This window comes from Oryctolagus cuniculus, chromosome 7 (assembly GCF_964237555.1).
Source record: "Oryctolagus cuniculus chromosome 7, mOryCun1.1, whole genome shotgun sequence".
NCBI lineage: Eukaryota > Metazoa > Chordata > Mammalia > Lagomorpha > Leporidae > Oryctolagus > Oryctolagus cuniculus.
Window position 1 is genome coordinate 161,015,738 of NC_091438.1, and position 19,783 is coordinate 161,035,520.

At 62.6% G+C, this 19,783-nt stretch overlaps 1 protein-coding gene across 1 annotated transcript in view; it reads left to right on the top strand.

Moving 5' to 3' along the window:
* Window positions 1–252: 252 nt before the first annotated feature.
* The window catches only part of PLEKHG5 (pleckstrin homology and RhoGEF domain containing G5), a gene marked incomplete in the record, with an annotated part of 25,349 nt that continues 5,818 nt past the window's right edge, over window positions 253–19,783 (top strand). The window contains 7 exon segments of the mRNA XM_070079369.1: window positions 253–362; window positions 1,143–1,216; window positions 15,790–15,919; window positions 16,595–16,697; window positions 17,052–17,112; window positions 17,405–17,496; window positions 19,579–19,715. Coding sequence (XP_069935470.1) covers window positions 359–362; window positions 1,143–1,216; window positions 15,790–15,919; window positions 16,595–16,697; window positions 17,052–17,112; window positions 17,405–17,496; window positions 19,579–19,715 — 601 coding nt within the window.

Here is a 19,783-nt window from a genome sequence, read left to right on the forward strand (position 1 = left end):
CTGAGTGGGGCTGGGGGCTGCAGCCGGCGCTGCCCTGCGCCCCAGCGACCCGCGGGAGCAAGCATTCCAGGGGCTCTGCCCCCGCGGGGCGCCCCGGGCAGGACAGGCCCCACCTGCGCGCCGGCTCCTTTCTGAAGCCCTGCGCCGCTCCGCCCCGCGGGGCGCCCCGTGCCGGCGCCCGGCGTCCCGCCCCCTGCACAGGCGGGGCGCGCTCCCGGCTCCGCCCGCCGCCCACCTGCCCCGCCCCGCCTCCCGCCGCGAGGGTCCGGCGGCCGCGGCGCTGCGGCCTCCCCGCGCCCCCCGCCGCCCGGCCCGGCCCGGCCCGGCCTCCCGCGCGCCCGCGGCCGGCGCCTCCTCCATGGGTGAGTGCGGGCGCGGGGCGCTCGGCGGCCCCGCGTGCAGGCGCCTCGGCGGGCCGGGGAGGGGCGCCGCGCGGGCGCGGGGGGCCGCGGGGGGCCGGGCGGCGCCTTTGCGCGGCGGGCGGGGCCTCGGCCGCCCGGGGGAGGGCCTGCGCGGGGCGGCGGTGGATGCCGGCCTGGGCGCGGGGCCGCGGGGACCCAAACTCTGCCGCCAGGTCGCCTCGCTTCTCCTTCCCCCTGCATCCTGCCGGCTGGGCCGGGGCAGCGTCTGTGCCCCCTCCCCTGCTGTGCCCCCAGCTCCCGGCCAAGAGAGGCAGCTTGGGGGAGGGGGTAAGATTCAGGGTCCGAGACAGACAATAGGGAAAGGGGGGTCACTCGGGCCTTGAGGGGCTCCTGTCCCTGAAGAGTGATGTGGAGGGCGGGGCTGGGAGGCGATCTGGAACCCCTGGAGACCCCCTCCCCGCAGCAGCCCTGCCGGGGTCTCCCAGGAAACCCGGGGCCCCACAAGGTCGCTGAGCCGCCCCCCACCGCTGCGAGTGGGACAGAGAGAGGGCGCGCAGCTTACTTCAAAGATGTTTTCTCCCGGTGGAATCCGGATAATTTCCCTGGGGAACTGCAGCGCGAGCCGGGCTCTGCTGACAGATGCCTGCTTAGATAAGTGGGCATTTGAAAGAGAAGGGACACTGACCTCCTCTGAAGGGAGCTTTGAGGCGACCAGGAGGCCACCGGGGCCCTGGGGAGCCCACGCCTCCGCCTGACCATCTCTCTGCCTCTCCTCTGCAGACGACCCGAGCCCGGCCGAGAAGCGGCTGCTCTGCCAGAACCCCGCCTGCATGGACGAGGGGCGGGCGGCCAAGGTAGGGAGGCCGGAGGGCCTGGGCCCCTGGGCGCCGGCGGGACCGGGTTCCGCTGCACTCTGTCCGGGTCCTGATGTGCCTGAGTCCTGGAGGGTGCAGCTGACCGGGTGGCCGCAGTGTCCCCCGTGTTCAGGGGTGGGTAGGACCACGGCGGGGGGGGGGGGGCAGAGAGGCTGCCGTTGGCTGGGGTGGGGGCTTCTGCGGGAACTGGGGGAGGAGCCTTTGGTTGTGCTGGGGCCCTTGCAGTGTCCGCGAGGGGCCTGGAGCTGTGACCCCCGTGTCCCAGATGAAGCCGCCAAGGCGCAGAAGGGGAACTGGTCCCAGCTGGCACCGTGCTGCGGCAGCCGGCCGCTCTCCAGGCCTGCGTAGGGGTCTGGGACAGTTGGGGGCTTTTTGAGTGTCGCTGTGGCTGTGGAAGGGCAAAGGGGAGAAGGGCTGGTCAGTCCAGGAGTGTCAGGGCCCAGGCCGATAGATCAGGCGCTTCTGCCAGTGATGCACCGGCCGCGCGCCTCGCACCCCCTGTGCTGTGTGCGGGGAAGGCGTCGCTGGATGATGATACCGAGGTTCCGCGGGGTCCGACTGTGACCTGGCCGGGGCCCTCAGCTCATGAAAGCCACCGCTCGGACCCAGCTTTGGCCCCTCCCAGCACGCGTTTGAGCGACAGACAGCTGCAATAACCTTGCTAGGCCCGGGAGCGTCCTGTTCTTACTCCCACTCGTGTGTGGGGCCGTTGAGGCCCACCCAGGGACACATGGCCAGAAAGTGGGGGCTCTGGGGATTGAACCCAGGACCCAGGCGTGTGCGGTACCAGAACCTGTGTCCCTAACAGCTGTGTGGTTCAGGCCCGTGGGGAACTTGAAATGCCACCCTCCCACCCCCAGCTCCCCCGCCCCCTTCCCAGACACTGGCACATTCATCCCCACGGGGGGACGGGGGGACGGGGGGACGTGGTGAGGAGGGACGGGGAAGATGTTCTGGGGGCGGGAGGGGAGGCGGGCCCAGTTGCCGTGGTCACCGGGTGAGGGGGTGGCTGTGATGTCAGATACAATCTGGCGGCAGGGATGGTGCCTGGCGTGGGACTCTGGTGCTGGCTGGTTGCCGTCCCTCTACAGGGGGGCCCCTGGCGACAGAACGGCCTCGACCCCCAATCCCACATCCTGCCAAGGGGGGGTCTGCACACCCTAGGGTGTCTGCTGGACCTGAAGGGGTGACACAAGGGCCGAGCACAGTGTCCTGGGGAGCCCGTCTGGACAGCTGCAGGCAGGGGCAGGAGTGGGGGGCCCAGACCGATTAGAGGTGCACCCCTGAGAAAAGAGCTGATCTCAGGGCAAGTGTAGGCCCGCTGCAGCCCCCAGACCCTCACTGCAGCCCCCAGACCCTCACTGCAGCCCCCAGACCCTCACTGCAGCGCTGCGCCAGCCTGCCTGGGACCAACGACCAGAGCGTCGCCCAGCCTGCAGGGGGAGCGTCTTTGGCACAAGTGGCCTGGGCTTGCCACAGGGACAGAAGTGGCTGAGTGATCAGAGGTGGGAGGGTCAGTCGTGGAGGACGTCCTGGAGGAAGTGGCCTTTGAGGGATGTGAACCAAGGGTGACCCAGGACAGGGGAACTGCCACAGACGGAAATGTGCAGGGGCAGGAGGAGGTGAGGGAGGGGAGCCGAGATCGTCGTTGTTGATGATGATAATAGTAACTGTTAGGACTAAACATGTTTGTGGGCCAGGCGGGGTCTCAAGGAACCCTTGTGACCACGCGACGTGGAAGGAAGCTGCCCACGTCACACAGCATGACTGGCAGCTGGCCTGAGCAAGGCTTGTCTGGGGGAAAACTCCGTTCTTTTGTCTAAGATTTATTTTATTTGAGAGGCAGAGTGACAGAGAGAGAGGGAGAGGTAGAGACTGAGAGGTCTCCATCTGCTGGGTCACTCCCCAGGTGGCTGCAACGGCCGGAGCTGGGCCCATCCGAGGCCAGGAGCTTCTTCTGGGTCTCCCACGTGGGTGCAGGAGCCCAAGCTCTTGGGCCGTCTTCTACCGCATTCCCAGGCCATTAGCAGGGAGCTGGATCGGAAATGGAGCCTCCGGGGCTCGAACCAGCACCCATGTGGGATGCTGGTGCCCCAGGCAGAGGCTTAACCTATTATGCCACAGAGCTGGCCCCAATTAGCTTTTTTTTTTTTTTTTTTTTTTTGACAGGCAGAGTGGACAGTGTGAGAGAGAGACAGAGAGAAAGGTCTTCCTTTACTGTTGGTTCACCCTCCAATGGCTGCCGCGGCCGGCGTGCTGTGGCCGGCGCATCACGCTGATCCGAAGCCAGGAGCCAGGTGCTTCTCCTGGTCTCCCATGGGGTGCAGGGCCCAAGCACCTGGGCCATCCTCCACTGCACTCCCGGGCCACAGCAGAGAGCTGGCCTGGAAGAGGGGCAACCGGGACAGACTCCGGCGCCTCGACCGGGACTAGAACCCGGTGTGCCAGCGCCACAGGCGGAGGATTAGCCTATTGATCTGCAGCACCGGCCCCCAATTAGCTTTTTACGTCAGAATAGTTTTAAGTTTACCGAGCAGAAGCTGTGAAGTTGTATAGTGCTCCCATGCACCCCACTGCCGACCGACTTCTTCAGTTGTTAGCATCGAAATCTGTAGGCCACGCCCAGCTGCCCCCAGTTTTCTCCCGAACTCCCTCCAGCCTCCCTGGCTCTGGGAGTCAGGAGTTCTGTGTTCAGATGGAAGTTTTTGTTTGGCTCCCACGAACGCGGAGAACATGTGGTATTTTTCTCGCTGTGCCCGACTTCCTCCTCGTAGGAGACGGGTGTTCTCCGTTCCATCCGTTCCGCCGCAGATGGTAGGATTCATCGGTTTAGGGCCGAGTGGTATTCCGTGTGTGTACCGCCGGCTGCTTTACCCGTCCTTGGTTGATTCCGCATCTCGGCGGTTGCACTGCAGTAAATACTGCTGGAGCAGTGTCTTGTTTATTTTGTGCAAGGTTTTTTGTCTGCGAGAGAGAAGCAGGTGTCTCTTTGCTACACTGATTTCGTGTTTGGCGTGGACGTGGTCCTATTTCTAGATTGTGGGCCAGCTCCACGCTGTTTCCACAGTGGCTGCACTAATTTAGATGCCCACCTCCTCACCAGCGTTTGTTACCTTGCTTTCTGCTAACGGCCATTCTGATGGACGAAGGCATGCGTCATTGTGCTCAAACGTCCCTTGTTGCTCTCTAGCCTGTGAGTGGTGTTTTGAAGCAGTGACGTCGGTCATTCATTCATTCACCAGGTGAAGGCGACTTCATGCATTCGTTCACTCGGCCCCGAGCGTCGGTGGTGCTGTGGATCTCCAGGGAACCCCCAGGGGGAGGTCTGCTCTGCTGGAAGGAGGGGGAAGGGAAGGGAGGGTGCTGGCCACGCTGGGCGCCCGGGCTGCCCAGGGGAAGGGCTGGGCCGTCCACTTCTGGGCCCACCCTGGAGGTTTTGTTTGAGGCTCTGCTTGGGGGCTGGGGCTTGGGAGATGAATCAGCCACCCCGCCCCTGCCTCTTGCCCCTGGAGTTCACCCGGTTACGCCCTTCCTCCCCAGAGGGTGAGACCGAGGCCAGGGATGGTTTGTGGGTGTCCCACAGGACTCTGCCTGGGCTTCCGTGCCCAGGCACTCTCGGCGAAGTCTGCTCAAGGCACCCCAGGTCATCAGGGGACACGGAGGAAGGCTGATGCTGGATCCTAGGAGACCATGGGCACCACATGTGAAAAAAAAAATATTTATTTGACAGGCAAAGTGAGAGGGGCTGGCACTGTAGCACAGCAGGTTAAGCTGCCGCCTGCTGTGCTGGCATCCCCTGTAGGCACCAGTTAGAGTCCCAGCTGCTCCACTTTCAATCCAGCTCCCTGCTAATGTGCCTGGGAAAGCAGTGGAGGATGTCCCAAATGCTTGGGCCCCTGCACCCACGTGGGAGACTGGGATGAAGCTCTTGGCTCCTGGCTTCAGCTTGGCCCAGCGCTGGCCATTGCAGCCATTTGGGGAGTGATCCAGCCAGTGGGGGACTTCTCTCTCTGCCTTTCCCTCTCTCTCTATAGCTCTTCCTTTCAAATAAATAAGTAAATATTTGAAAAAGGAAAAAGGAGAGAGAGATCGATCGTCAATGCACTAGCGTACTCCACCAGTGACTGCAATGGGTGGGTCTGCATCAGGCTGAAGCCAGCGACCAGGAGCGCTATCCGGCTCTCCCACGCGGGTGCAGGGGCCCAAGGACTTGGGCCACCACCCACTGCTTTTCCAGGCGCTTTAGCAGGGAGCTGGGTCAGAAGTGGAGCCGCCGGGGATGCCAGCGTCACAGGATGGCTTAACCTGCTACATCACAGTGCCAGCCCCTGGCCACCACACTGCAGGAGACAAACCCTGGGGTGTGTATCCTGCACATAGGGCTTTCGGGGCACAGCCAGGGCAGGACCCGGAACTGAGGTGACGTCCCAGCAGCCTCCACCTACTGGAGCAGGTCTCAGCCGGATCCCACCCCTGCGATGGGGACCTCCCATAGGACTTGCCAAGGCAGCTCTGGGCCCTAACCGAGTCTGCCTGTCCCCAGAGCCTCCCACTTCTGAGGCCCTCAGGAGGACCCTGGGGTGAGTTTTCGGCCCGTAGGGGAAAGAGCTTCCCAAGCTGTGGCCATCGCTCCGGTGCGGAGGTGCTGGGGTCCCGGTCCCTGGGAGCATCCAAGCACGGAGGTTGGAGCTGATGAACTCACATCTCCCTTCAGACTTAACAATGGCCTCTGAGGTGGCAGGGATGAGTCAGGGCTGGGTGTCTGCGGGTGGGGGCCAGACCAGGACCAGCGGGACCCAGCGTGGAGGAAGGGGTGGGCCTGAGATCCCTGTGCAGGAAGAATGGACAGGATGCGGTGACTCACGGGAGAGGGACTCACGCTTTGGGGGTACGAGGCAGGGGAATGGCTGGATTTGGGGGGTCTGTGGAGGTGACGGCCCCTTGAAGATGGCGATCAGCTGTGGCCAGGGGGTGTTGGGCAGGGCAGGTGGGCCTCTGGGCTTCGGCGCTGTGTTTTGTGGGTGCAGTGAAAGCCTGGGGCGCGGAGAGGAGCTGCCCTCGTGTGGGCCCAGGAGTCAGTGCTGCCAGGGGCCGCTCCTGCAGGAGGGGCTGGGGAGGCCCTGGGAGGCCTGGACAGAAGGCCAGCCCCACCCCCTCTCTGGGCTGGGAGGGTCAGGAGGAGGACAGGTGTGCTGGGGGCCTGCTCTGTGGTGCCCTGTGCCCCGCGCCCTCCCCTGATCCTGATCCTGAGCACAGAGACGCTGAACTCCACTTCTGGGGGAAGGGAGCTGAGAATCGGCCGTGTGGGACCCGCCCCTTCGTTCCACCTTGCCAGGTGGGGGCCTGAAACGGGGGACACAGAAGGGAGGGACCTCTCTGGGGCACCACACAGGGGCTCAGCTCCGAGTCCAGCTGTTCATCACGGAGCGGAAGTCAGCCTGGCCTGGGGCTCCTCTCGCTGGCCAGGGTGGCCTCCTGTGCCCAGGCTAATGATGGGGGCTTTGAACTTCCCAGGAATCTGCAAAGGCCTGACCCTCTTGGGTACGGTGACACTCCCCACCCTCTCCTCACAGGGACCCCCGAAACCCCTATGCTCCCCCATTCCAGCCAGGTGGTTGGTGGTCCCTGGCCCGGCCAAGCAGCCTACCGTAATTCCCCTACATCCTGCACCCCAACAGACACCATCAACCAAGCCCGCCTTGTGGCTCTGGCCCCCCAGGAGTCCCCTGGAGCTTTGATAGTCTGGACCCAAACCCCAGCCACGGGAGAGGCAGCCACAGGAGAGGAGGCCCATGCCCCTAGGTGAGCTTCCTGGGGAGCTGGGGCTGGGCACCATACTCCTCCCTGCCAAATTAATGGGCAGGATGCAGAGTCGAGGGCCCCATGAGGTCCTAGGCCTGTGGAGGGTACTAAGGGTCACCAACTGCTCTGCCTCTGTTTACTGAATGGGCTCAGGCACCCACCCTCCCCGGTGACTAGAATGGAGATTCTGGGAGAAATGGTTGTGGAGGCTGTTGGTGGGGGGGGGGTCCTGGAGGGGCCTTGGCACTTGGGGTGGTCTGGAGGCTCCCCTGGCCCTGCCCTGTCTGGGAGTCCCCAGTTGGTTCCAGGCTGAAGAGTCCGCTCAAGGCCAGCAGGGGGCACAAGAGGGCAGTCTGTAGAATCAGGCATTGCTTGGAGTCGGGGGAGGGCAGCCCTGAGTGATTATTATTATTTTTTAAAGTTTTATATGTATATTTTTAAAGATTTATTTATTTGAAAGTCAGAGTTAGAGAGAGGAGAGGCAGAGAGAAAGAGAGAGGTCTTCCATCCACTGGTTCACTCCCCAAGTGGCTGCAATGGCTGGAGATGGGCTGATCCAAAGCCAGGAGCCAGGAACTTCTTCCGAGTCTCCCATGCAGATGTCAGGGCCCAAGGACCTGGGCCATCTTCTACTACTTTCCCAGGCCATAGCAGAGAGCTGGATCGGAAGTGGAGCAGCCAGGACTCGAACTGGTGCCCATATGGGAAGCTGGCACTGCAGGCAGCGGCTTTACCTGCTATGCCACAGCACTAGCCCGTGTGTGTGTGTGTGTGTGTGTGTGTGTATTTCAAAGGCAGAGTGATGGGGAGAGAGAGAGATCCATCTTCCATCATTTGGTTCACTCCGCAAACACCTGTAACACCCAGGGCTGGGCCAGGCCTGAGCTAGGAGCCTGGAGCTCCATGTGGTCTCCCATGTGGGTGGTGGGGACTCCAGTACTTGAACCGTCATTTGCTGCCTTCCCAGGTGCATTAGCAGGGAGCTGGGTTGGAGGCACAGTACCTGGCACTGGAGCCAGGACTCTGATACGGAGTGTCGGCATCCCCAGCTGTGGCTCAAGCTCCTGTGTCACCCTGACCTACCTTGGTGAAAGACGAGGGAGCGGCCAGGGGATCGCTGGCCTTCCAGATGCCTCAGCCGTCCTCAGCCTGGGAGGCCTGGGGGCTGTTGCTCTTCCTGCTCTTGGCCAGGGTCAAGGCACACCCTGGAACCTAGCAGCCATCTCTAGGTGGTTCATTCTAGAGAACTGGCCAGCTCTGTATCTGCACCGACGGGAGACCAGGCCCAGTGGGCAAAGGGCAGGGGTAGGTGGGCCCAAGAACCTCCTCCCTCATTCCCTCCCACGGAGCCTTCTCTGTGGCCCTGGGGACCAGGTGCTCCAGTGCCACGGTGTCAGGGGCCAGGGCTCATGTGGTGCAGCAGGCTAATCCGCCCTGCGACACGGGCATGTGTGTCAGCTGCTGTGCCTGCAGTCCAGCGCCCTGCTAATGCTCCTGGGGAGGCGGTGGGTGACGGCTCAAGTGCCTCCCTTGTGGGAGACCTGGATGGAGCTCCCGGCTCCTGATTCAGGCCTGCCCCTGCTTCTGCCATCACGGCCATCTGGGGAGGGAACCAGCAAGTGGAAGACCTCACCTCTCTCTTTGCTTTGTAGCTCCCTCTCTGTGGCGTTCTACCCTTCAAATAAGTGAATCTCTTTAAAAAAAAAAAAAAGTTAAGGAAGGTCCAAAGATGCAGGCTCCAGGGGTGCTGTCTTGGTGCAGGAGCCGGGCAGGAGGCAGCCCCTCCCCCATTCCTTCGCCTTCTTGCATCTCAGCCCCCCCCCCCCCCCGCCGCCATCTGCCTGGCACAGAGCAGGGCTCAGGATGGGCTCTGCCTCCAAGAAGGCCTCGGAACCAGCAGGGCTCAGGGCGAGGCCTGGCCCGGGGAAGGGAGGGGCCAGGGCAGTGTTTGCAGTGAGGGGAGCAGCCTGGTGGAGATGCCCCGCCCTGGCCGGCCTGCCCACGCTTGCAGCCTCCTCCCTCGGTTTCCAGGGTGGCAGGTGTGGCCCTGGGGCCGGCAGGCTCAGCGGCGAGTTCGGCCGCAACGGAGACGCTCTGGGCAGCCGTGGCCCTCCAGCCAGGGGCCCTGACTTCTGCTTCCAGGCCGGTCTGCTGCCGGCTCCAGATCTTGCCCCAGACCCGTGGCCTCTCCTGGACACGGAGTTCCCACCCGGCTGGGTTGCCAGCCTGTCGTTGGGCAGGGATGCCCTTGCGGAGCGGGGAGGTGGTGCTGGTGGTGGTGGGGGAACAGAGGGCCAGGAGTGGGGGTCCTGCCTTGGAGACTCCATTATTCATCACCCTCAGCATCTGGTTTCTGGGTATCAGTTTCAACAAGCCGGGCCTGACCCACGAGCTGGAGCCAGAGCGGGCTGGGCTGGGTCTGCTCAGGAGGCGGTGGGAGCCCAGTGCTCTCCGTTCTGTGGTGCGTGGGCTGGAGGCCCCCCCCCTCCCCCTTCACTCTGGCATGCTTGAGACAGCAGCCCCTCGCCCTGGCTGGGGTGCCAAGGGCACAGTCACTCAGGACCTCCTGAGACCTCCCCTGACCAGTGCTGGACTTTACTTGACATGACCACTCCACTTGACGTTGCTCCACTCCAGGGGGATTCCTGAAACGGGCTTTGGGGTCTTCCCTGTCCCCCAGGAGGTGGGGACAGCTCTGCTGCCCAGACTGCCACTGAGCCGCCCAGGCCTATGGCCCAGGAGTAGTGTCCCAAAGCTCAGGTGTTGGTCCCCTGCTTGTCCACTGGTGACTCCGGGGCAGGTCGCCCATCTCTCCAGGCCTTAGCTTCTGCACCTGCTAAATGGGGACAGTGACCACTTCTCCTAAGAGCCTTGGAGAAGTGGATGGACCCCTGGGAGTAGCTGCAGTAGGGGCAAGACCACCAGGATTTGAGCTGATGCTCACCTGCCCTGGCCAGCAGACCCAAGGTCACGGACCTAGGAGGAGGGAGGAACCTTTGGCCCGGCTCTGGGGAGGGCTGTGCTGACCGTGGGCCACAGGAAGGGACATCCCTGCGTCCTGTCCTCCTGTGGCAGGAGGACAATGCCTCTGCCTTCAGGCATCCGTCCCCTGGTGCCAGAGACGCTACATGCGTGCCTGGCCTCTGGACGGGGCTTCCCGGCAGGGGAGAGTGACGGTGAAGAAGAGCGCAAAGCGCTAAGAAGGGAGTGATTCAACCTCAGGAGACAGAGTTGGCGGAGGGTGGGGCTGTTGATTTGACCACAGGGCCAAGGTGTCCCTGCTGAAGTAGGGCTCCTCGAAGCTGCTTGAAGATCGGGGTGCAGAGGGCACCCGACAGAAGAGGGGGAGGTTGTCGGGGTGGGCAGCAGGAGCCTCTCCATCCGGGTCTCCCACGTGGATGCAGGGTCCCAAGCATTTGGGCAGTCTCTGCTGCCCACTGTCCCAGGAGCCGGGAGCACTGGCAACGGAGTGGAGCAGCAGGGACTCAAACCCACACTCTGACCGCGGCTGCCAGTGTGGCCGCACAGGCCGTGGCTTTACCCGCCGCGCCAGGGGCATGAAGTTCTAGTTTGCAAAAAGTCTGTGGTGTAGACAGTGAATGACTTCCTGAAGTGTCTCACCCCCTGATAGACTGCTGCCCCCCACCCCGCTGTCTGAGACCCTCCTCCCCGTGTGGGGGACTGCTGCCCCCCCCCACTGTCTGAGCCCCTCCTCCCCGTGTGGGGGACTGCCCCCCCCACTGAGATCCTCCTTCCCCGTGTAGGGGACTGCCCTCCCCACTGAGACCCTCCTCCCCGTGTGGGGGACTGCCCCCCCCCACTGAGATCCTCCTTCCCCGTGTAGGGGACTCCCCCCCCACTGAGACCCTCCTTCCCCGTGTAGGGGACTCCCCCCCCCACTGAGATCCTCCTTCCCCGTGTAGGGGACTCCCCCCCCCACTGAGACCCCCCTTCCCCGTGTAGGGGACTGCCCCCCCACTGTCTGAGCCCCTCCTCCCCGTGTGGGGGACTGCCCCCCCCCACTGTCTGAGCCCCTCCTCCCCGTGTGGGGGCTGATGGCAGACAGATGTCCCCCATGCCGGCAGAACCCTGTCCAAAGTTGGGTTTTGGTCGAGCCTGGGGACTCCCGTGTCTCCCTGTGGCTTTGTCCCCCGTGTAATGGACAGGGATGATGGATAGTGCCTGCCTTTTTCTGTAGGGGGGATGAGGGTAAAAGCATTTGGCCACCATACCTTGGGGACCCCAGCACCCCAGTCCACAGTGGGCCCCTTTGCAGCAGCAGGCACCTGGGGGGGTAAGGAAGGTAACTGCCCCTCCCCCACTGCCGGGCAGCAGGTCCTTTGATCCCTGCAGCCTCGGAAGCTGAGTCGCAGCAGAGAGGGGCGTCCCCAGGCTGAACTGGGTTGGGGGGCAGGGGGCTGCGGATCCCTGCCCTGGGCCAGCCTTCAGGGAGCTCCTTGGGGCCCTGAGACGCCGGTCCCCAGGATGCAGGCGGGAGGCTGAGGCGCCCGCCGGGAGGGGCAAAGGGGCGGGGGTTCCGCAGCCTCGGAGGGGATGGGGGGGGTCCCGTCGCTCGGCGGGGCGGGCGCGGCCGCACAATGGCAGGAAGCGGGGCTCTGCGCTTTGTCCGGCCGGCGGCACAGACCGCAGCTTCCTCCAGCCGCCATGGGGACGGGACCCGGCGTCTCCGGGCACCGCGCGGCCTCTAGGCCGGACCCTGGGCTGCCCTCCCGGGACTCCAAGCCCTCCTGGCCTGGGGGTCGGGCCCACGACGGGGAAGACCAGGTAGAGGAGTGGGAGGGGTTTCATGGAGGGGAGACTGGGGACTTGGCGCTTCGGGGGCCCAGTCCCCCAGCATGGTCTCCATGGGGGACTGTGGCCTGGGGCGGTGAGTCCCCTGCCTGGCTGCGCCGGTGGGGGGGGTGTGGTGGGTTGGGGGGACACTGTGGCCCCTAGGTGTCCACCCACTCCCATGACTCGGGTTGAGGCCCAGCTGGCCTTTTGTGTCTGGGACCGAGGGCCTCCGGACACACCTGTGGGCCCAGTCCGTGTGCAGGGCCACCCCTCCCCCTCTCCTTCCTCTGGGCCAGGCCCTGCCCACCCCTTCCTCCTACCCCAGTGGCCTCTGAGCCTCCGCCTGGGCCCAGCCCTCTGTGAGGGGTAGGAGTAGCTTCCGGTGCCCCATCCACAGGGGAGCGGCCTTGACCGAGTTCCCTGAAGAGGCCCTCCCTTCTGCAAAGCCTCCGGGGGTGCCCTGTGGCCTGGCTGTTCTTTGGATGGGCTCTCCCCTTCCTGGGATTGAGGTCTGGGAACTCCCAGGGGGTGCTGCTGCCTTCAGAGGCTAGCAAGGGGACACGGGTCAGAGGGCCGGGGCCCAAGGGTGAGCCTTTGGGGAAGGGCCACCCTCCGTGAGTGCTGGGGTTTGGGCAGGGGCAGTGTGAGGTGTGGGGGAGGGGAAGCTGTCCCACAGGGCTCTACCCCACCCCACCCCCAGCCTCAGCGTTTTCCAGAATGCTGTCCTCAGCTGGCACTGCCCGGTTACCTCTGGAAGCACCTGATGCACCTGACTCTCGTCGTGCCCCTGGTGTCCCTGAGCTGGGGGCTGCACAGGGTGGAAGCAGACTGTCAGCTGGGAGACTGACTAGAGCCTCCACAGGGTGGGGATGTGGTAGGAGCTCAGTAAGTATTTGCTGAACCTGCTGCCTCCATCTTGAATTGGTTTTAGAATTTTTTTAAAAGAAGGCACTTTACTAAAAGAAAAAAATTTTTATTTGAAAGGCAGAGTTATAGAGAAAGAAGGAGGGAGAGCGAGAGAGAGATCTTGCATCTGCTGTTCACTCCCCAGATGTCTGCAACGGCTGGGGCTGGGTCAGGCAAATCCAGGAGCTTCATCCGGGTCTCCCATATGGGTGCAGGGGCCTGACTTGGATCATCCTCCACTGCCTTCCTAGGAGCGTTAGCAGGAAGCTGGATCAGAAATGGCAGCTGGGTCTCAAACTGGCCGCCCCTGTGGGATGCCGGCATCATAGGCGGCAGCTTGACTTCCCACTGCCACACTACTGGCTCCAGATACATTGTTTTAAAATGTAGAGTAGGGGCGGGCATTACTGTGCACTGAGCTAAGCCGCCACCTGCAGTGCGGCCATCCTGTATCACAGCACTGGTTTGGGTCCAGCTCCCTGCTAATGCACCTGGGAAGGCAGCGGAGAGTGGCTCACATACCTGGGTCCCTGCGCCCATGTGGGAGACCAGCACAGAACTTCTGGCTTTGGCCTGAATCAGCCCTGGCGGTTGTGGCCATTTGTGGAGTAAGCCAGCAGATGTAAGACCTCAGTCTGTCTCCTCTCTCTCTCTCTCACACACTCTCACTCTCTCTCTCAAATAAATCTTTAAAATAAATCATTTGCTGTTTTCATCTGCTTGGAATGCAGAACAGAGGGGGGGAGAGAGAGAGAGAGAGACAGACAGACCTTCTATCTGCTGGTTCACCCTCCAAATGGGAGGGCTGGGCCAGGCCAAAGCCAGGAGCCCAGAACTCCATTTGGATGTCCCACGTGGGTGGGAGGGGCCCAAGCATGTGTGCCATCCTCTGCTGCCTCCCAGGGGCAATGGCAGGAAGCTTGGAAGCAGAGGAAGGACTTGAACCGGCCACTGCTGTGTGGGACAGCGGCCTCAAGTCCCGGCAGCAGCTTCACCTGCCGTGCCGCAACACCTGTCTCTGGCATTGGCCTTCACCCAGACTGTGTCACAGAATCAGGAACTGGGACTGGCAGGGTCCCAGAGTGCCTCCTCGGGACCTCCACCACCCAGCGTGGCTCCTGCCACGTCACCCCACCCCCACCCCTCTGTGAGGCCAGGGCTAGGGTGGCTGGGAGGTCTGCATGCCTCCCAAGCCTGCGGGTTAGGAAGGAGGGTTGGAGAGGCAGACTGTGCCAGGGTGAAGGAGCTGCCTGGCGTTCAGACTAGGGGGGCTCCCGGGAAGAAGGCCCCCAGTGGGGCAGGTGCCTTCCCAGAATCCTCTCTCCAGAGGAAAGACTAGCTTGGACTCCCCGACTCTGCAGAGCCAGGTCCTTCTCTCAGCAGTGCCCTGGGGATGCCGGGGCGGGGGGCGTTCGTCTAACAGGCTTCCTGCTTTGTTTAGCAGCAGGGTGAGTAAAGGCAGAAACCAGAGCAGCTCTGATAGGGGACACTGACGTCACAAGCAAGTGGCGACGTAGAGAAGGTCCCCAGGAAGGGAGGAGGGCAGGAAGCAGCCGAAGAGGCAGAGTTGGGAGGGGGGCCAGGAGGGAGTCTCTGCATTCAGCCACGACTTGGGGGCGCCATCGCCAGGCTGAGCGCTCCCAGGTAAAACCCCCAGGGGACCCTCCCAGGACTCCAGCCCTTGCGTCTCAGGCAGCTCCCCGCTCACCTGCCTGGGAGAAGCAGCAGCAGGTGGCCCGGTGCTGGGGTCCCTGCCGCCCACACGGGAGGCCTGGTTGGAGTTCCAGGCTGCAGACTTCAGCCTGGCCCTGCCGCGGTCATTGTGGCCATTTGGGGGCTGAACCAGCTATGCAAGATCTGTCTCGGTCTCTCCATCTCTATCATTCTGCCTTTCAAATAAATAAGTGTTTTTTTAAAAGTCAGTGTCCTGAAAGACACCCCCCCCCCCCCCGACAAGGCTGGGGAGTTCACGCTTAGAGGGCTAAGCAGACACTGGTGAACTCCGTGTACAGCCCGTGATCCGAGCGGTGGGAAGATCCGAGCCTAGACTCCAGACGGGGGCTGCTTTTCTGGGTGCTCGCTCGTGTGGGGTGTGAGGAGAACTTCCGTGTTCTCGGCGGCACCCCGGGAGGAGCGTGACGAAGAGAGGAGGCAAATGGGGCAGCTGCTGACTGCAAGCCCAGGAGGGTGTGTGGACGCCAGTGCGCTGTTCCTAAAACCTGTCGGCTTAAGACGCTCTGCTGCAGAGGGTGGGAGGAGAGAGCGAGGACGCGGTGGGAACAGATGCCCCTGCTGTACAGGGCATGGCTGGGGAGGGCTGGGGAGGGCTGGGGAGGGCGGTGAGGCCCAGACACCGTGTAAGAGGGCCGGTGTGGGGTCGGTGTGCCTGTGGCGGGGGGAGCAGGGGCTGGCTCAACGGAAGCCCCCACAACCCCCGGGCAGGTGGGTAGGCGTGGAGGTGGAGCCAGGGGGCCTCCTTCTGATGGCTTATGTCTCCCTGGAAAAGCAAGGAGCAGACCGGCCACGGCGAGTGAGTTAGGGGTGGGCTGTTGGAAGCTGGGGGGTGGGCAAGGTGAGACGGGTAAGCCGAGGCCCAGGCTTCCAAGCAGCACATGGCACCGCGTGGGCACCACTGCCCGCCTCCAACACCTCTGTAACCTCGATTCAGGGCCTGGGCAGGGGCGTGGCGGGGCTCCCTAGAACTCAGGGCATTCCCATGCCGACACTGAGCTGGCCAAGCCAAGGTCAGCCCCAGGCTTCGTCTCTGGGGGCCCTTCCTGCCTGTACCCCGGGAGGAGACCCTGGCAGCAATCGCCTTGTAGTTTCCCACCCGGGCCCTAGGGGGCAGGCGTCTGCTTTTCTCTGCGTCCCTAGGAAAGGACACAACAGGTGCTTGGAAAACAGCTGAAGGAAGGAAGGAAGGAGGAGCCCCCTGGGCAGTGGGCGGTGGGAGGGGTGAGGGGCAGCCCTGTCCACTGCCGGCAGCCACGCGGGTGCTGGGTGCGGGGCCGCCTGCCTGTGGGCCCAGCCCCCTTCCTCTCCCCGCACAGGTATGCCACCACGCCAACTGCCAGCAGCTGCACCTCGGGGGCCCCCTGAACCTCTGTGAGGCCTGTGACAGCACGTTCCACAGCACCATGCATTACGACGGGCATGTCCGCTTCGACCTGCCCCCGCAGGGTGAGCTCCGGGCGGCCGGGTTTCGTGTGAGTTGGAACCCCAATAGGGCCACCCATTGGCTGTGAGGAGTGCAGCCCAAATATGCCAAGGTGCCTTTTCAGCAAGAGAGACAGGGACTGTCCCCGACTGTCCCCTCCCCAGGACCATGTTCCCAGCTGCCCCTGCCCCGAGCCAGCACGCAGGGGGCTCCTTCCGGGCTCCTCCTGTCCCCAGCCAGGCTGGGCAACAGCCCTCCTGCAGAGCACTGCCAAAGGCCTGCAGGGTCCCCGGGCCTGGCAGGAAATGCCAACCCCTGCCTCCTCCTCACTGATTGGAGGGACAGGACTCTCCTCTCTGCCAGGCTCTCCCCAACCCTTCCCCCCCACCAAGACTTGAGGTGTGGCCACAGCGCTGGGGGAGGGGAGGCAAGCCCAGAGGCAGGGTTCGTTGTTCGTACTGTACAGAAGGGTAAACTGAGGCCACAGTGGGTTTGCACTGGGCAGGCTCGTTGTCCAGAGCTCTTGTGTCCTTCGGGGACTGGGGGTGGCATAGACAGCCAGGAACAAGCCCCTCTGCTCCCAGACTTGAAGGGCCCTAGCCACTTGGGGCTTCCCGGGATGGTGCCTTGGATGTGCCCAAGTTGAGGCCCAGGGAGGGGGCAGGTGTAATGTCCCCACCTCCCCGTTTTCTCCAAAGGCTCTGTCCTGGCCCGGAATGTGTCCACCCGGTCATGCCCACCACGCACCAGCCCTGCAGTAGACTTGGAGGAGGAGGAGGAAGGCTCTGTGGATGGCAAAGGGTAGGTGAGGGTTCCGTGGGCAGAACAGATACTAGGGGAGGCCCCGGGGCTGGTTTGCAGGTCGGTGGTTCAAGGAACGGATGCTTTGGGGCCTTCCCCCAGAGGGACTGATTGGCAGGCGGCTCCTCTTCACCACTGCTGGCCTCGGCTTCCTGGAGCCCGGGTCCTATCCGGGTCAGACACCAGTGCCAGCACGAGTCCCATTGACTGTGACTCCCATGCTGGCCACCAGAGGGCGCACAGTCACATCACATGGCGGTGAGGGAGGGTGGGGGAGCCAGGCTAGGCCCCCACTCAGGGCCCACGTGGGGCCCACCCACCCCTCCCACTTCTGCCCTCACCACTTCCCTGCAGGGACCGCAAGGGCACAGGCCTGAAGCTGTCCAAGAAGAAAGCAAGGAGGAGACACACAGATGTAAGGACCCCCCAGGCGGGCCCCTGCCTCCCGGGCCCTCGCCCCTGCCTCCCAGGCCCTCGCCCCTGCCCTGAACTCTGGGGTGTGGAGTGAGCGTGTCCCCTCCTTGCTGCCCTGCCTTGCAGCCCGGCACTGCCCACCTGGCCCAGGAGCCCCTCTGTGGGAGGGTGCTGGATGCCTCCTTGGGGTGGAGGAGGGCTGGGCAGCTGCCTGGGGTCCCCGTCCCTGCGGGGGTCCCTGTCCACGCCTCGAGGGTGGCAGGGGAGAAGCCAACACCCTTGTGGCCTCTCAGGACCCCAGCAAGGAGTGCTTCACCCTCAAGTTTGACCTCAGCGTGGACGTGGAGACGGAGATCGTCCCGGCCATGAAGAAGAAGACGCTGGGGTAGGGATCGGTGGGGCTGAGGGCAGGGGTGGCCCTGGGTCCCTCCCGTGTGTCTGTGTGGTGGCCCGTGAGTGAGCGTGTGCCCCAGACACGTGTGGGTGAGCACACCTGTGCAAGGGAGCGTGACAGGGCTTGTGAACCTGTGTGTGCTTTCTTGCTATTATTAAACTGAGGAGACACATTTTTGTAATACCCAGACATGAACTGGAGTGGGCACAGACCTCAACAACCAGGGGAAATAAATGCAAGGCAGTTGTGATCACGTGAGGCAGAGAGGAATGGCAAGAAGTCGCGTCTCAATGCTGGCAAAGCCTTTATTATTATGATGATGATTATTTGAAGATTCATGTATTTGAAAGGCAGAGTTACAGAGAGAGACAGGCAGAGAGAGAGAGAGTCTTCCACCTGCTGGTTTGCTCCCCAAATGGCTGGAACGGCCAGGGCTGGGCCAGACCAAAGCCAGGAGCCAGGAGCTTCTTCCAGGTTTCCTGCCTGGGTGCAGGGTCTAGGAGCTTGGGCCATCTCCCACTGCTTTCTCAGGCACATTAGCAGGGAGCTGGATCGGAAGCAGAGCACCCGGGACTCGAACTGGCACCGGTATGGGATGCTGGCGCCGCAGGTACCCTCTATGCCACGGCGCTGGCCCCTGTTATTATTTTTTTAAAGATTTGTTTATTTTTTTTATTTTTTTATTTTTTGACAGGCAGAGTGGACAGTGAGAGAGAGAGACAGAGAGAAAGGTCTTCCTTTGCCGTTGGTTCACCCTCCAATGGCCACCACGGCCGGCGCACTGCGGCCAGCACACCGCGCTGATCCGATGGCAGGAGCCAGGTGCTTTTCCTGGTCTCCCATGGGGTGCAGGGCCCAAGCACTTGGGCCATCCTCCACTGCACTCCTGGGCCACAGCAGAGAGCTGGCCTGGAAGAGGGGCAACCGGGACAGAATCCGGCGCCCCGACCGGGACTAGAACCAGGTGTGCCGGCGCCGCAAGGCAGAGGATTAGCCTAGTGAGCCACGGCGCCGGCTAAGATTTGTTTATTTTGAAAGAGAGAAAGAGGTAGTCCAGGAGAGAAGTCTTCCATCTGCTGGGTCACTCCCCCAGTTGGCTGCAACGGCTGGCACTGGGCCAGCTGGAACCAGGAGTTCATCTGGGTCATCTGGGTCTTCTGCCAGAGTGGCAGGGCCCAAGCACTTGGGCCATCTCTGCTGCTTTCCCCAGGCTGCTAGCAGGGAGCTGGATCAGAAGTGGAGCAGCCGGGACAGGAATTGTCCAGCATTGCAGGTGGAGGCTTTACCTGCTTTGCCACAACACCAGACCCTCATTATTACTTTTAAAGATTTTTATTTATTTATTCAAAAGGCAGAGTGACAGAGACAGAGAGTACAAGCGAGTGAGTTCTCTTCTATCTAATTCACTCTCCAGGTTGCAGCTAGGAGCCAGGAACCCTATTTGGGCCTCCCACATGGGTGGTGGGGGTCCGAGCTCTTAGACCACTTTCTGTTGCTTTTCAAGACACATTAGCAGGGAGTTGGACTGGAAGTGGAGCAGCTGGGACTTGAACCAGTGCTCCAGTATTAGATGCCAGCGTCGCAGGCCATGGCTTAACCTGCTGAGCCACAGTGCCAGCCTTACATTTTTTTTAAAGTATAAAAAAGCAGAAGTCAGTTGGGTTCAGAAATTTGTGCCAAATGTATGCAAATACAGTGCTGGTGAGGACCATTTTGTCGAATTATTACCACTTTCACATGTTGCGTTTGGTGTATTCTAAACTCAATGCTTATTATGGCTCCGCTGTTTAATAGACGCAAGTATAAACCAAACGAGTAAAAGCTGTGGAAAGTGGCTGGCGGGCTCAGCAGCTGAGAGCTTGGTGGGTCTTGGGCACACTGGACCTCACCGGCCACCCTCTGTGCAGGGCCCAGGCCTGGGAGTGCGGCTGTGCCTGGGTAGGAACTTGGGGGCAGGTGTCTGCACCTGTGTGTGAGCCCACATGTGCCTCCCTTTCCAGGAGGGTGGGGCCAGGTTGTGGATGGGGCAGGGGCTCACGTGGTGGCTCCCGTGACACGCTGTCCCCGGGGCAGGGAGGTCCTGCTCCCTGTTTTCGAAAGGAAGGGCATCGCACTAGGCAAGGTGGACATCTACCTGGACCAGTCCAACACACCGCTGTCCCTCACCTTCGAGGCCTACAGGTTTGGAGGACATTACCTGCGGGTCAAAGGTGAGCAGCAGGCTCCACAGCCAGCTGGCAGGGTGGGGTGGGGCCTGGCTGGGCCTCCTGGGGATGGG